The sequence below is a fragment of the Cuculus canorus genome, chromosome 3, assembly GCF_017976375.1.
Source record: "Cuculus canorus isolate bCucCan1 chromosome 3, bCucCan1.pri, whole genome shotgun sequence".
Classification (NCBI taxonomy): Eukaryota; Metazoa; Chordata; class Aves; order Cuculiformes; family Cuculidae; genus Cuculus; species Cuculus canorus.
In genome coordinates, this window is record NC_071403.1 from 43,661,418 (window position 1) to 43,676,719 (window position 15,302).

Sequence of the window (15,302 nt, forward strand, 5' to 3'; positions counted from 1 at the left end):
CCTTTGGAACAAATGACTAATTACCGTTGCGCTTGTTGATTTCACTCTGTTTTTGAATCTTCTCACTGCTCTTAGTCTTCACCGCTGAGTTTAGATCATTGGCAAGCTAACTGTTGATTCTCTTCTCATAAATTCATTTGCGGGGCTTGGGTTTTCTTTGTTTTTGGTTTTTTTTTTTTTATTTGGATCATTCTTTGTAAGGGAATATGATTGCTTGCTTTGCTTTTGCTGTCAACTCCTTTGGCTACTAGCGTTTAGCATTTCTGATCATTTGTAATACTTTCCATCTCTGTCCACTTACAGTATGATTCATTGACCTAGAAAACCCCAAACTGCATTTAAATAGCATTCAGGTTGTGAGACAAACTGACAACAGCCAGAAAATTCAAATTACGACTCGCCATCCTCAAACCAGGCCACTTGGAATGGAATAGGAATGAGGAGGAAAATGGCCTGTTAAAATGGTCTGGTGTGAGCTTCCAAATTCCTGTCAGTAGTTACTTTGTTTCACAGCTGCAGCACTATTTAAAAGTGTTTTGGTTTTTTTTGTTTGTTTGTCTGTTTGTGTTGGTTTTGCCTTGGTTTGCCTTTAGTCCTTGAAGTTAGAGAAATTCTATGAAGAATGGTAAAAGATTGCGTGTAATGATCTCGCACTGTATTGCCAGTTACCTGTTAAGTACCTATTTTAATCGTATATCATTTATCCAGTGAAATCCATATTTTCTTATGTTCCATATTTTTCTAAATTGTATTTTAATCTGATGAAAGTTGAGCCTAGAAAGTAAAAAGGTGAATCATTGTCAGCATAAAGGATACCACTATACTTTCAGATTTGTAGACGCTAGAAATGGAAGCTACTATTTACTAAGTAGAAATCGTGCAAAAGAAATTTTCTCCAAGCCTATACTACTGTTTCCTTTTTGGTCAATGATTTCTATTCCAAATCACTCCATACACCCATCACAGGTGGCAGTTTTCATTTTATGCTGTGAAAATGGAGCACTTAGTTTTGAGAGAGGTGATAGAAAATTTATTTTCCTGTCATAAACACTTTATTTACTGCCTTAAAAGTGCCTAGATTCCCCATATAAACCCTTATGGAGTTTAGTCGCATTTCCTTCAATTTTTTCCTGAAACGTCCCTTATTTGTTTTCACCCAGTACTTTCTTAGTCACATTGCCTTTGATATTGATTAAAATATGCTTGCAGAAAATCCAAATTGGGCTTTTAAGATTTGGCTCTTAATGTGGTGGAGAGTAATAATGGAGCGTCATTGTCTTTGTAGCTTCCCTCTCTCAAAGTGCTTGTTTTGCTTCCTGAGCGTTCCAGCCAAACTGTTGAATATTGTTTTGCCACATAGCCAGGTACCCCACGTATACCTGCCTGCATTGTGGGGTCAGGAGAATGACTTGTGTCAATGAGAAGGAAATAGTCTCTTTTCAATAACATCAGCTTAAGAAGTCAGCTTTCTAATCTGACTGTTCCTGTTGATTTTTCCTTTCGCTACCTGCAGTTCTTAAACACCTCATCCAATCACGAAAACCTGAACCTGGATAACACTGCGCTAACTTCCACACCGATGTGTGGCCATAAGATGGCTGTTGCCACGCCGTTCCACAGGGACCAGACTTTCAAATCTCAGAAGGAAAATCATGTGTAAGTCTGCTATCACATGGTCTTGTTGGATTCACAAGGGTTCTTTTCTTCTGGTTTGCACACAACCAATATGCTTGGTCACTATATGCTTCCAGCAGAATTATTTGCTTATATATTCGGATTTTTCTTACTTTGGAGTAAAACTTCTACTGTATAACTGTGAAGGTGGGTTATTACTATGGAAAAATCATGCAAGTGGACTCACCAGTTTTCTAAAGCAAGCCATTCCATCTAATCACAGTTAAATAGATGTTCTTTCAGAAAAGCAAAATGGGCTACCAGATTGCAGGAAAATATTTGTCAGAGTTTTATAACAGCCACTGCCTTCTACAAAGAAGAAATATTTCTAAGTATGCTCCTTTAAAATTTTTCTCCTTCTTTGTAAAGTTTCAGAACTCCAGCAATCAAGCGGTCGATATTAGAAAGCTCTCCAAGAACACCCACTCCATTCAAAAACGCACTTGCAGCTCAGGAAATCAAATATGGTCCTTTGAAGATGCTGGTAAGAAGGAAACAGTGATAAAAGTTGCTTTGATATTAGTGCAGAGGGATGTTCTGGGACTTGGATGTAACGTTTCTTCCTTTCAGCCTCAAACTCCAACTCATCTTGTAGAAGATCTGCAGGATGTTATCAAGCAGGAGTCGGAGGAATCTGCAGTAGTGGCTGGGCTACATGAAAGTGGACCCCCTTTGCTGAAGAAAATCAAACAAGAGGTAAATCTCAAACTTACCTGAGGCAATTTAATTCAGCACTCTTTCCTGAGAAACTTATACCCTTTCTGTTAAATAGCTGTGTCTGTTTCTTTCATCTGAGCCCCAAGATCTTAGTGTCAGTTCTATATAGTATACTAGGCATGCCTAATTCATCTCCCATTGATTTCCATAGAAGTCTTTCTGCCGTTTTCAGCAGGGGTTTGCTTGGGCCGTTTTAATGCAGTTTTCGTTTGAAACTTAAAAAGAAAAAAAATTAGATGGGAATTTGGATTGAATCTTTCTAATATTGGTGAAAACTATAAAAGAACCCCACTGGGACCAAGCTCCATGGAGTGACTTAGAAACCTGAATATTTGAGGACATTGCATTATATTACTTTGTCACTAAAGTTCTAAAAATACATATACTCTCAATCTGTTCTAGGGGATTAAATTCCTGAATACTGACAGTGTTGAGTGCAAGTATTCAAACTTTTATTAGGTAGGGATTTTTTTTGAGAACCTTGAACTTTTTGTTTTCTGCAAAGAGCAAGGGTGCTGTAAAAGACAGTACTGTAAACATGCATTACGCATCACAGCGAAGAATATTTATTCTATTTATTAAGCAACTGGCAAATAAATCTCCTTCTGGTCAGGTAGGTACTCATTATTATCATGGTGTGTTTCTTGCTTTCAGGTGGAGTCTCCAACCGATAAAGCTGGAAATTTCTTTTCCTCGAATCACTGGGAAGAAGAAAACTTGAACACTCAACTCTTTGCACATGCATCTACTATGGAAGATGTGCCAGTAAGTGCAAGTTTTCAGACCACCAATGATTTTTTTCTGTTGTACATCCCTGTTGAGTTCTTAAATGTAAGAAAGAAAATATTTTGTCTGACCCTCCTCCCAATTAAGCATTATTCATTATTTCCGTATCATTTTCCTGTATTAAGCATAAGAAGCAAAATCCCACTTGTAATTAGATCACTTCAATGACTATAGAAAGTAGCAGAAGCTGCAGTCATTAAGCAGCCTACAGTCTGTATCAGCCTGCACTTGGAGGACACCTGCACCTCTGTATAGAAATGACTGGGTCACAGTTAAAACTGGTAAAAGAAAGAGTCTGTTTTGTTTTGTGCAAAGGAGACTTTGTACGATTGTGGTTCCCTTTGCTTTGCCAAGACTATTTAATGTTACTGATATTCTTGCACTTGGGAGTTTCACTGGATGAAAACCTTTTGCATGTGACAATGCTCCTCCAAAGCTAATTCCCAGGGAACCCAGGCTGAGGTCTGCTCCCAGGCTGAGGTCTGCTCCCTGGCAGGTCTGTGATGATGCCCAGTGTTGCACCCTCTGAAGTCAGGCTGGATTTGCTTTTAATACATTTGAATTCAGGTTGTTCTCTTGAGTTACTGAAAATCTTTTTTCTTTTTCTGTTCAGAATCTTCTTACCAGCTCCATTTTAAAGACGCCTGTGTCAGAAGAGGATGGTGGTTTTCACAAAACATTTGCAGTAGCTAGGAACAGGCCACTGACCAGTCCACTGCAGGTAACTATTCTTTGATAAAAATTCCGTTTGTGTATAAAAATGCAAATATATATTGCTTTCTCACAGACTGATTTTAAGCTTTGCGTATGGAAGAATGAAACATTCAAATTAATGTGGTTGAGGATCTCACTGTATCTGTGCAGTGTGAGGATACAGTGGGTACAGGAAGCTTAACAGTGAAGAGCCCTGTGTGTGTGGCATTGTAAGTCAGTGTTGTGTTGATAGGATAGAGCATTTAAGCAGGTAAGAGGCTTTTTCGTAGCCTCTTGGAGTTGTCTGTTGGTGGTTTGGAGATGAGGATAGCTGAATGGTAGGGTGGTGGCCAGAACTTGTCACTAGCCTTGGGGCGAGAAGAAAGACTCTGGCACTGCCCAGCTGGCCAGCGCAATTGTAGCCAGTATTGCTCATCCAACCAAACACCAGAATGGCCTTTTGCTGAGTGCAGACTGAGGTCACACCAGAAATTTTGTTGTAAGTAGTGGTCTGAAGGGGCCTCATATTGCTTATGGCTAGTTGTACATCTTGGGTTCTCTGAACCAAATAAAATGTGCAACTGTTTTAATGTAAGCAAGCTGGGTTTTACATATTTATGCTTTTTCCAAGTGTTAACAAACACACATTTGCTGTTCTTTAAAATACTTGGATACCTATTATATAGGGCCTGATCCAAATCCCACCAAAGTCATTAACAGCCTCTTTGTCAGCTCTTGGGGACAGAAGTCATTCAGAGAACAAAATGCGGTGTAGATAATGATCAATTATCTTTCCTCCACAGCATGTATTTTTGAGGTATATGAGTTAGTGATTTTATATCCCTTCTCAATACGGATGAATTGAGGGAAAGTGTATTAATTCTCATGGTGAGTCACTGCCAGAAAGGAAATTACAACTCCATAGTTTCTGACTTTCAGAGACATAGTCCACATGGCTAATCCTTTCTTTCCTCCCTCCTCCCAGAATTTACGTTAGGAGTTCATTACAGTAGGAAGAAATTAACTAAACTTGATTTTGATTAAGCATCTCTTGCTGGGTGAAATAGAGTGAAATACTAAAATTTCACACATGTCCCTATTTGGCATGGTTTGCCTTGGACCAGGTTTGTATTTTGCACTGCAGAATCATTTGGCGAAAAGCAGCTTTGGAGAGCAGGAACAATGTCTTCTCCTGCACAGGGCTGTCCGTAGGGGCCAAAGACTCACACTCCCTATTGCTTATTTGCTCTTTTCTCCTGAACCATGGTTTCTTAGCTGCTCCATAGCAGATTAAGAAGAGAAGTGTTTGAAGATCCTGACTCTCCTCAGTGCCGCTGGGTTATGACCCTTATTTGGGGACTGAATTCAGACCGTCTCATGGCAAAGGAGCCCAGGGTTCCAGCTTTGCTGGAGGTTGCTGAAGGTCCCCAGCTGGCACGCAGAGGGAGGCTGCTGGTGCCCATGTGCTTAGCCCTGCTGCCTTGCCAATGCATCAATGCCTGGGCATATTCCCCGGCCCAACTCTGGATTCTTCCCTAGATATAGTGCAAATTTTTCAGGTAGCTAAGCACAGTATGTTGTGGGTTGCTCTTTTAGTGGTAGTTGCCTGCACTCTGCCTGTAATAAAAACAAAGCATCTGAGGTGACTCTAAACTAGGATCTTTTGATCTTTGGCTAAGTGTTATGTTTCCTGCTATGTAAAAAAAAAAAAAATTCTTTACAAGCTGCTGTAAATGACAGGGCTTGTTTAACCATCTCTCCTCACACATACTGATTTTGTTCAGGAAGTTTACACAAGTCAGCTTGTGGGCCATTCTGGTTCCCAATCTTCAGCTCTTGCTCAGGAAAAAACTTCAATTTTGCACATTAAAAGTCAGATATTCTCGTTGTTTGGATAAAGATGACTTTTCCTTAAGTAGGAAGTCAGTTAAAAATGACTTCCAAACTTCTCAGTGTTTAAAACATCTTGATCTGGAAGAAAAAAGCAGTTGTAAAAGCCCCAAATGAATACTTAGTATTCAGCTTCTTGGTGTACCAGTATGAAGGTAAAATTATTCTCTCTGCTGATGAAGAAAAACTTGAGTGTTTCAGCTGAAATGTAATCCTAAATGAAGAATGAGGCTAGAGGTTTCTGTGACAGTGACAGAGATAGCTTTTTCAGAATGAAATACAGACATTTTATAACAATGCGGTCTTGTCTGCTGATTACTGCACTCTCTGATTTGGAGTTAATGTCACAGTTAAAAGGGACAATCTGCTTCATCCCTGGTAAGGCTGCCTGGCCTCATGTCAGTGGGGAGTTTTGTGCCGTACAGCTCAGAAAGGACATGTGGTCTCACTTGCTTTCATGCTAGAAACTGCTGCTGCTTTGCCCTAATGCTTCTCTCCACTCCCTCCCAGTGGAGCCAGATGTCTGTGATGAGCGCACACTGGGTCTAAAGGGTACACAGCTATTGAATGTGTTAGTGTTAGCACTTGCTTTTGACTGGTAGCATTTTGTACGTGATCAGTACTTACTATGTTCTTGTTTTATGTTTTCTAGTTTATAAGTTGGTATATTGGGAGGTGATTTTGCCCCTCTGTTCCGCTCTTGTGAGATCCCACCTGGAGTATTGTGTCCAGTTCTGGAATCCTCAACATAAGAAGGATATGGAACTGTTGAAAGGGGTCCAGAGGAGGGCTGCAAAGATGATCAGAGGGCTGGAGCACTCTCCATACAAGGACAGGCTGAGAGAGTTGAGCTTGCTCAGCCTGGAGAAGAGAAGGCTCCAGGGAGACCTTATAGCAGCCTTTCAGTACCTGAAGGGGACCTACAAGAAAGCTGAAGAGGGACATTTTACGAGGGTGTGTAGTGATAGGATGAGGGGAAATGGCTTTAAATCAGAGGAGGCAAGATTTAAAACTAGACATTAGGAAGAAGTTCTTCACCATGAGGATGGTGAGGCACTGGCACAGGTTGCCCAGGGAAGCTGTGAATGCCTCATCCCTGAAGGTGTTCAAGGCCAGGTTGGATGAGGCCTTGAGCAGCCTGCTCTAGTGGGACGCGCTCCTGCCCATGGCAGGGGGTTGGAACTGGATGATCTTTAGGGTCCCTTCCCACCCAAACCATTCTATGATATTGCCCACATACATGTACAGATGCGTGGATGCACTCAGGAATACTGAGCTAAATCCATTGATGCATGCAGGTAGATACGAAACACCAGGCAATGTGTCTGGGTAAAATTTAATTATGTCTGCATATGTTCACATTGCTGTTGTTAGTATTTTGGGCCTGATCCAAATGTTCTTACTTAGACAAGTTGTCATTGACTTCAGTCCAAGTAAGAATTATAGCACTCTCTGCTCCTTGGGATGTGTGCATGGAGAGGGAAGAGAGAAAGAAAGAGAGCACTGTAATTTTTTTTTTTAATATGTTTGGTTCTTAAAATAACTGCATTGGGAATATGGTTGTATCAGTGTTGCACTAGAGCAGCCCCCTTAGACCCAAGAAGAGTCTGGGCTTCATCCTCATTTGATCCCCTGATTAAGTTTCTGTAAAATGTTGGATGTAAAGGTATCCATGTGTAGGATCTTTCTGGTAAGATCTGAAGGTTCAGCCAGCTTTCTTGTTCTGTGTGGCAAATCTCACAGTTGTGTATTGGGTATTCTCTTACTGGCAGAATAGGAGGTCTCACAAAACCCATGTTCTGCCTTGGGGTGGAATTACTCTTAAAATCTATTGCATGGATCCCAAATACTTCTGCCTCATATTGATGGAGTTAGTTACAACCTATATTTTTGTGTCCTATATTTTTGTCACTCAAGCAATATTTAGTTTCACTGTAAGGAGGTTTTGGCCTCACTAGGAACTTTTCCAAGGAATTTCGGGATAACATATGAAGCTCTTGCTGAAGCAAACTGACAATCTGTACTGCGCACTTGCTTGAACAGTACCTTATAATAGGATACGTAAAAACTGTGGTTCTGGCCTTTCTTACTCTGTGAAAGTTATGTTTTATTTCACATTATGTTCCCTAGCAGTAGCAGTACATAATACAAACTATCCTAACATAGACATTTTAGCAGATAGAAAAGTAGGCTAAATCATAGACCATCCACCTAACCCTGCAGGCTATCAAAAGACACCGTGAAATGGAACCTTTTAAGAAAATAGGGCTGCTTTGATATCTTCTTCCCCCAGTAACAAAGGAAACAACACAAGGTAGAAGCCCTGCAAGCTAAAGAGAATGTTCTTCAACCCCTAGCTCCTGTCACTTTCCATTTTTTAACCACAGACTGACACATTTCAGCTCGAATTTCCTGACTTTCAGTGGTTTATGTAACCATTTACTTTAAAGAGCAAGTTTAAAGGATTTTCAAATAGTTACTTGGCTAACTCTTTTGAAGAGTGTTAGATGTCATTAAGCTTAATTTTCTCCATCTAAAAAGTGTGGAATTTCATTTGCAGCTGGTAGTCATACAAAATGTGTAGGCGAGGCAGCATGCTCTTCTCTCCACAGCAGACTTTCTCTGTTTTCCCTCCATGGCTTTTTTGGGGGGCAAGAAGATCCCCGAGTCTCATACTCGAAGTTCTTTGTTTAATCGGGGGAGAGTAGAAAGCGTGCTGTGCTCAAGTCCTGAGGGGTTTAAGATTTGCAGAGCAAGGGAAGGTAGCCCTGCAAGTTTCCCTTGCTTATGTTGTCTCTTCTCTTGCCAGTGGCTGTTGTATGCTGGAGCTGTGCTTGTCACAGTTGAGGGAAGCAAAAGGAGGTTGGAAATTCCAGGTCAGTCACTGTATGTTTTCCTCCCAGGGCAGCAATATTTAGGTTGCAAACAGATCTAGAGTTACAGCTGCCCTGAGCAGGTGATGATCTCTCAGATAGAAGAAAAGTGACAGCTTGACTGTCGGCCCTTTGCAGAAGTATATTCTGATCTGTGAATAAAATAAATTACTGAAAAACAAAACTAGAAAGGTACTAAATATCTTAATGTGAGTTGCAGGTGCTTAGCGCATTTCCATATCTCCCCCATTAATCGTACTTGGAAAGCTCATACATCTCAACCAGGAGTTTTGTCTGAGTAAGGGCTTCAGGGTTAAGCTCTTAAAAGCACCACAAAATAGCTCTTTTTAGCACTAGTAACAGGCTTATAATAAAAGCTGAAAAGTTGGACTATCTTACTCTCTCATTCAGGAAGCTGTATTTCTGAGCAACTGGGGAAGCCCCAGAGTTAGGAGAAGGCTGTCCCACGTACCGGAGGTGAACCAGCAACAGGAGCAGAATAGAGCTCTCTCTGCAAGTGGAATTCATTTATGGTCACTTGAGTTTTTAATTAGTCTTTATTGTCTGGTCTTGATAAGTAGAAGGGCTTTGTTTGGTTCAGCATCCTTACAGAACAGGTAAACATACTGTTCTACAGGGCACGCATCGTATTATGCTAGGAAATTTCTTTTTGAGGACGTTGATTATTTTACTGTTTCAGAAAGAGTACTGCATTTCTGTTGCAAGTCTTTTCAGCAGCATGCTCTGCCGAATTATGTAATCTAAGGGAAAACTGGCAAGAATTCCAGCTTTTTACAGTAGAGGAACACAATAAGATATCTTCTAATAATCTAAGCCTTCTAAATATTTTAAACATTTGGCTTTTTCTGTTTTTAAATGCCAGCACACCGGTAACTTTGCTGGAGTTGCTAAAGACACCTATCATTGTAGTGGAGATATAAAATCTGTCTTTTAACACTGTTCATTGCTCAAAGATTTTTGATACACTTCCATCAGTTTGGGAGCTTGGTTCTGCAGGACTGCAGCAGTGTTTGGTTTTGGCATCCACCAAAGGCAAGGTGTCGTAATACAGGAGCTTTCTTAAGCTATGCAGACAGCACATGAAAAGACGGTCCAGGCTTCAAGTGTAGAAGGACTAGTTTTATTAGGAAAGCACCTTTCCACAGTCTTTTCTTTCCTTACTCTAGTGTGTTTTCCCTACATGGTCCAAGTTTTTATTTAAAGTGTTTTAACTGGATATCCCAGTTTCAGTTTGTTTACAGTTCACATCTGCCTGAGGGCAATTGAAGGCATGTTACAGGGTAAGTGAGGTAGTTTTGCTGCCAGAAGGATGTGCTGTGAGGATTACAGAAGTTAAAAAAAAAAATGAGCCAAGGAGAATGACATAGCTGGAATTGTACCATGGGTCTGTAATTTTACCCTATGGGAACTCATAGTAGTATACCTTCTCCCCTCGTCCTCCCTGTTCTAACTTAAAGAGAGAAAACTGCTGTGTGTGGAAAAGAAAAGAAAGTACAGATGCAAATCCTGTCTGAAAAGGCTTAAATTCTTTTAATTGACAGCAAAACTAAGAATAGCGTCCTGCTCTTTGAGGCAATAAAATTAGAATATATGGAATTAATTGTATTGTGAAAATCCTTTTCTTTCCCCCCTGGCTAGGGATTTAGGTGCCAAATTGAACACCCCACTGTTAGATGGCTGAATTTGAGTGGGATGAAGCCACTGGATCAATGAAAACCTGCCTATCTGTTTTAGTGGGGTTTGGGTCAGGCCTTGGCTTCTAGTTACCAAGCTTTTGTGTTTCCATCTGTTGATTTGCAGACTTGGACCTTTATGTGTGACAGGGGAGATGCAATGAACATTGTGCAAAAGGAATGGTTTGACTTCGCTTTCTGTTCTGTTTTCCTTCATGCCTCTAGCTTTCTGCTCGAGTCTCTTCTCTTTTGATACATCTGCTAAGCACTGCTTTCTGCAGAGCGCTGCCCCTTTCTGTCACAGAGCCCTGTCAGTACTCATTACAGTGCTGGCATGGAAGAAGGCGTGCTGTTCCCTGTTTACTAAGGCATCCGGTAGCTGTGTGTGCCCAGAGCCAGCAAGGTGCTCTGCCTGGGTTGTGGGACCACTCTTTGCCAAAGAGGGAAGTAAAACTTCTCATGTCGGGATGACTTTCACACACGCCTCCAGCACTGTGCTGCAGGCTGGCAAGGCAACAGCATTGTGCTTTGTTTTGTGTTGGCTGCCAAAAGCAAAGGCTTCAGACAGAAAATGTTTATTACAAATACCCAATTTATATATTATTCGAGTTCCCTAGGATAGAACTGAAAACTGTCTCAGTAAACATTCTACTTTGGGTCAAATTCTGAATTCTTTACTGGTCTCACCATTGTCAGTGGGACTGCAAAGTTAGTCGCTTTCTATAAACTGCCCTAGGAGGAAAAAAACAGTGTAATGTATTTCTGGGAAAATAATACAAGGGTCAAAACTCTATGGAGCAGATTCTCTCACGCTGTCTGTGTGGCAAAACTTGAGTAAGTTGTTTGAGGCGGCTCAAGGCAGAGGTCTAGCTGATCCCCTTGCCGCTTGCTGTGTTTGCTCCCTGCTGCTTCCCTGAGGCTCTGGAGGGAGGACAGAGGGTTCCTGCCTGCCTGAGCGGCTTCTGCTGGGCTGACATCAGGTTAAATGAAGACCAGGCTTTCATTGGAATGAGTGACATGTAGCAGCCTGCTGAGATGTTGGAGATATCAGGGTACAGATTTATTATTTCTTCTTTTCTAAGCACATGGCTGCTAATACAAAGAGCTCAGTGTAGATACTAACAATTAAGCCTAATTTATGAAATCGGGACACTCCTTGCCTTAAGTTGCTTCTGTTTTTCAGAAATTGACATACTGTGACAGATGGACTTTCCTTACATGTTTTCAGTTGTTTAGGGGATTGCTGATCTCTTATTTCTAGACCGGTGCATTAAAGCTTTGGAGGATCACAGGGAAACACCAGTTGGACACATATTTTTGTCCTTTGAAATGATGGATATTCTGGAACTACCGACTGCTTTTGAGGTGTGCAGACCAAATCTGACTTATAAGTGAAACCAGTGGTATTGCATACCAGGTATTAATTCAGTCCCTGGTGCAAATAACTCCGCAACAACAGGGTAAAATATTCACAGGTGGCTCAATCCTACTGAGGATCAACAGGAGATCAGTAGGTTCCCAGCTGATGTAGATGCCTTTGAAAAAGTTACCCTGGAAGATGTTTAACTAAAACATGAAAGAAGCTGTGATGTGTCACATGCATGTCTGTGGCATGCAGAAAGTATGTCACACCTGCTTTTTGGCTGTGGCGTGTGCTCTGGGCTGAGCCATGGCATAAGGTATACAGCCAGCCAGGTCGAACCACTCTAGAAAAGACGTGCATGGCATGTTTTATCCCATCACAGATGCAGCTTTCCCACAAAAAGCTGCAGAAAGTTAATGATTTGAGGCCTGACCTGATTCTCTTTAACTGTTCATGCTTCACATGGGGAACACCCGCTAAAGCTCAAAAGGAGTTTTACCTGCAAAAAGGCATCAAGAGGAGAGACAACATTTGGAACTTTTCTATAGAGAAGAGAAATCGTCGTCTAGGGAAGGCCAACAGAAGTTTACAGAGGACTAACTTGCCTTCATCTTGGCCACACAGCTTACTTATTCGTTTTGTCCCATTTAGGCTGTAAGCCCTGCAAGGCAGGGTACCTCTGTGTGTACCAGTGCCCTGATTAGGGCATCTTATGAGAAATTATTTGTATTTCATATGTTGCCCAGCCTTTTACTATACATATGTCTCAGATAACACTATTTAGAGTCAGAAGAACGTTCTCTAACTGCTTAGGCTGGGGAATACCTTAAGGATACTCTTGCACAGTTAACAACTAGAAGAAGGAGTGTAAAGAGTCGTGGGTATGCTGGTTCCGTTATGCTCTTAGCAGATGGTTTGCATTCCACTAATCATGCTTCACCCAGTGTCCTAAACATTGGGAACACTTTGGTAGTCTCATTGAGTGACCTAGAACTCTAAATGCAGCAATGATCCATGTTGAAAGCAGAGGAAAATAGAAAACGATTTCTCCTGACTTGTCTTTGTCGATGGGTTTTGGACATAGAACTTCTCAATCTTAATCCTCTTGTTGGCACGCAGCTTTCTGTTGAGCCCATTTTTGGAATGCAGGGTATTCATACAACTAGCTCTGTATAATAATAATAATAATTTTTTTATTCAAGGGAATAAAATAAAAAGAGAATATCAAGGGATATTAGGGAATATCTTGACATGGAAAAGCAGACAAACTGAGTAAGGAAAGAGTTCAGTAAAAAAAAAAAAAAGTGCATAAATGTGTGTGTATACTGGTAAATTCCAGGAGCTTTGAAATTTCATTACTGTTTATAGCTCAAGGCAATGAGAAACATCTCACATGTGTAGCAAGTAAATAAATGCAGTATGCACAGCCCTCTGCAGATACGTTTATCTCCCTTTAACATTATAGTAAATGGTGTCTGTAACCTCCATAAATACCACAAGAAGTGAAATGGCTTACATGATAATTAAAATGTTGTTTCTGCTGAGAGTTGCACCCCCCCCTACTCCCTTGCCGGAGGAACTCTGTTAATGGGCACGTGCTAATCGCTGCGCACAGGTGGAAGCAGCTTTGAGTGTGGGACTTTTTGTTAGCCGTGGTCAGGCTGCCAAGATTGTCAGGTTCGTTTAGGGAATGCAGGGGCAGAGCAGCTGTATTTCTAGACTGAAGGTTCTTTCAGTAGGAATTTGTGGATGGTGATAGCACTGACCATTGTAACTGTAGGCTTTAACTTTTCTGTGCCCTGTTGACTGTAAAGGCCACCTGCAAATAAATTCTCTTTTTAGACCTTTCATGGAAAGGAAAGATTAAAGGCAAGGCTATAGATATGGCCTTGTAGAGAAAACACTGCTTGAGAGAGAATTGGGGAGGCTCACATGATGTGCCCCTCTGCAGGTTGTCTGGTCTGTCCACTCCTCTGGAAACTGAGGTGGCAGTGATATTTTTTTGCCTGCTATGTTGAGATTTCAGTGTCTCTGAAGACGGGACAGCATCCTACTGTGTGTTCGTACAACGCTTAATCACAAGCGGGCTGGGCTTTGGCTGGGTCTACAAATAAATGACATGACATTCACCCCAAATCTCTCTGCCTGCTTCTAATTTAGCACCTGAACAACACCTGGGAGTCAGCATCCTGTGGGAAGATTGAGGATCAGATGACCCACACGGATCAAGCGCGCAAATACATGGCCAACTTCCCCACCCGGACTCTAGTGATGTGAAAGGGTTGACAGACAAAGAAGCATTATGGTTTTGAGAACACTTCACCTCTGCTGGGAAATTTCTGTTCCTCTGCATGAAAACTTTTCATGAATGGGAGAAGAACCTATCTTTGTTGTGGTACAACAGTTGGGAGAAGCACAAAGTGCATTTAAGTCACTCAGCATATATATTCTTGTTGGATTTCACCCAACTTAAGAGGAATTTTTTTTTTTTTTTAATAATTGATACTTGCCTAAATTATTAGGTATTAAGTTTGAATCAGTAATTAATCATCTTAAGTGCAGACTTACAATAAATATAATTTTTTTTATACTTTCTGAGATCAAGCAGACCTAATACACCAGTATTGTTATTTCAGTGATGTGTTAGCCAGGGGTGGGGTTTTGGTTTTTTTTTGTTTTTTTTTTTTAATAGTAAAAGAGCAGGTACTCAAACAGATATATTTTAAATCACTGAACAAAATGCATTGGTGTAAAATTCTGAAGTGAAAAGCATTACTACAAACTCTAGTCTGTGCAAAGGGGGAAAATGATCAAGATTGTGAATGCTCAAACATCCATGCCTCTTGAAATACTTTTTCATTCTGTTATGGTTCTAGACCATTATACATTGTGTGTTTCTGTTTGGGGGGTAATTAGCTTGCTTTAAAAAATATTACTGTATGAAACATAGATTTATAAGAAAAATTATATTTTTATTCAGTAATTTAATTTTGTAAATGCCAAATGAATACTGTGTTTTGCTGCTACAGACCTTAGTGTGTAGACATGCTGCTAGTGTAAAAGGAGCAGTAGAGCTTTATATGGAAAGAAAAGAAATGTTGATGTTAGCTAATTGACTATGCACTAGCATTTCAGACCTTTGTATTTTAATTTTTTTTTACATCATTTATATTTTTCCCCTTTTTTTATAAGCAATATTTTTAACACTGTTCCTGGGAGATTTATTTTTTTTTTTGTCTGGATGTGTTTTCTTTCTCATTGGTTTGTAAGAGCATCCATTGCACCTTCATATGTTTGGGAGAACACTGTCTAGTTCGTGTTGTCTGTTTTGTTCCATGTCTAGCTAATTGTTCCCTAACTTGGGTCTTGTGTACCGAATCAGGTTCTTAAAAATATATGGTTCTTCGTATTGCCATACCAAATCTTTATCGATATGGCAAAACACTGATTTTATTTTTTTATTGTTTGGGTTTTTTTATAACAGCCTCTGACTTTGCTGCCTTAATAGCATTTGGTGCAGCTTCATCTGCACTTATTTTTTTTATACAACAATGTACTGCCTTGTAGATAAATAAAGTGTGTTCTTTTTTACTTAAACCTGCATGGTCTCCT

At 40.5% G+C, this 15,302-nt stretch overlaps 1 protein-coding gene across 4 annotated transcripts in view; it reads left to right on the forward strand.

Annotated features, from left to right (window-relative positions):
- Positions 1 to 15,100, forward strand: part of MYB (MYB proto-oncogene, transcription factor) — a 28,344-nt gene extending 13,244 nt beyond the window's left edge. For 2 of the 4 annotated variants that reach the window (XM_054064089.1, XM_054064087.1), the window contains 6 exons: positions 1,514 to 1,656; positions 2,044 to 2,158; positions 2,245 to 2,370; positions 3,046 to 3,156; positions 3,791 to 3,898; positions 13,851 to 15,099. In XM_054064089.1, coding sequence (XP_053920064.1) covers positions 1,514 to 1,656; positions 2,044 to 2,158; positions 2,245 to 2,370; positions 3,046 to 3,156; positions 3,791 to 3,898; positions 13,851 to 13,967 — 720 coding nt within the window. In that variant the 3' untranslated portion in view covers positions 13,968 to 15,099. Of the gene's footprint in view, positions 1 to 1,513; positions 1,657 to 2,043; positions 2,159 to 2,244; positions 2,371 to 3,045; positions 3,157 to 3,790; positions 3,899 to 13,850 lie in introns of all 4 variants that reach the window. The other 2 variants (XM_054064090.1, XM_054064088.1) reach the window with 2 other exon arrangements.
- The last annotated feature ends 202 nt before the right edge of the window (positions 15,101 to 15,302 follow it).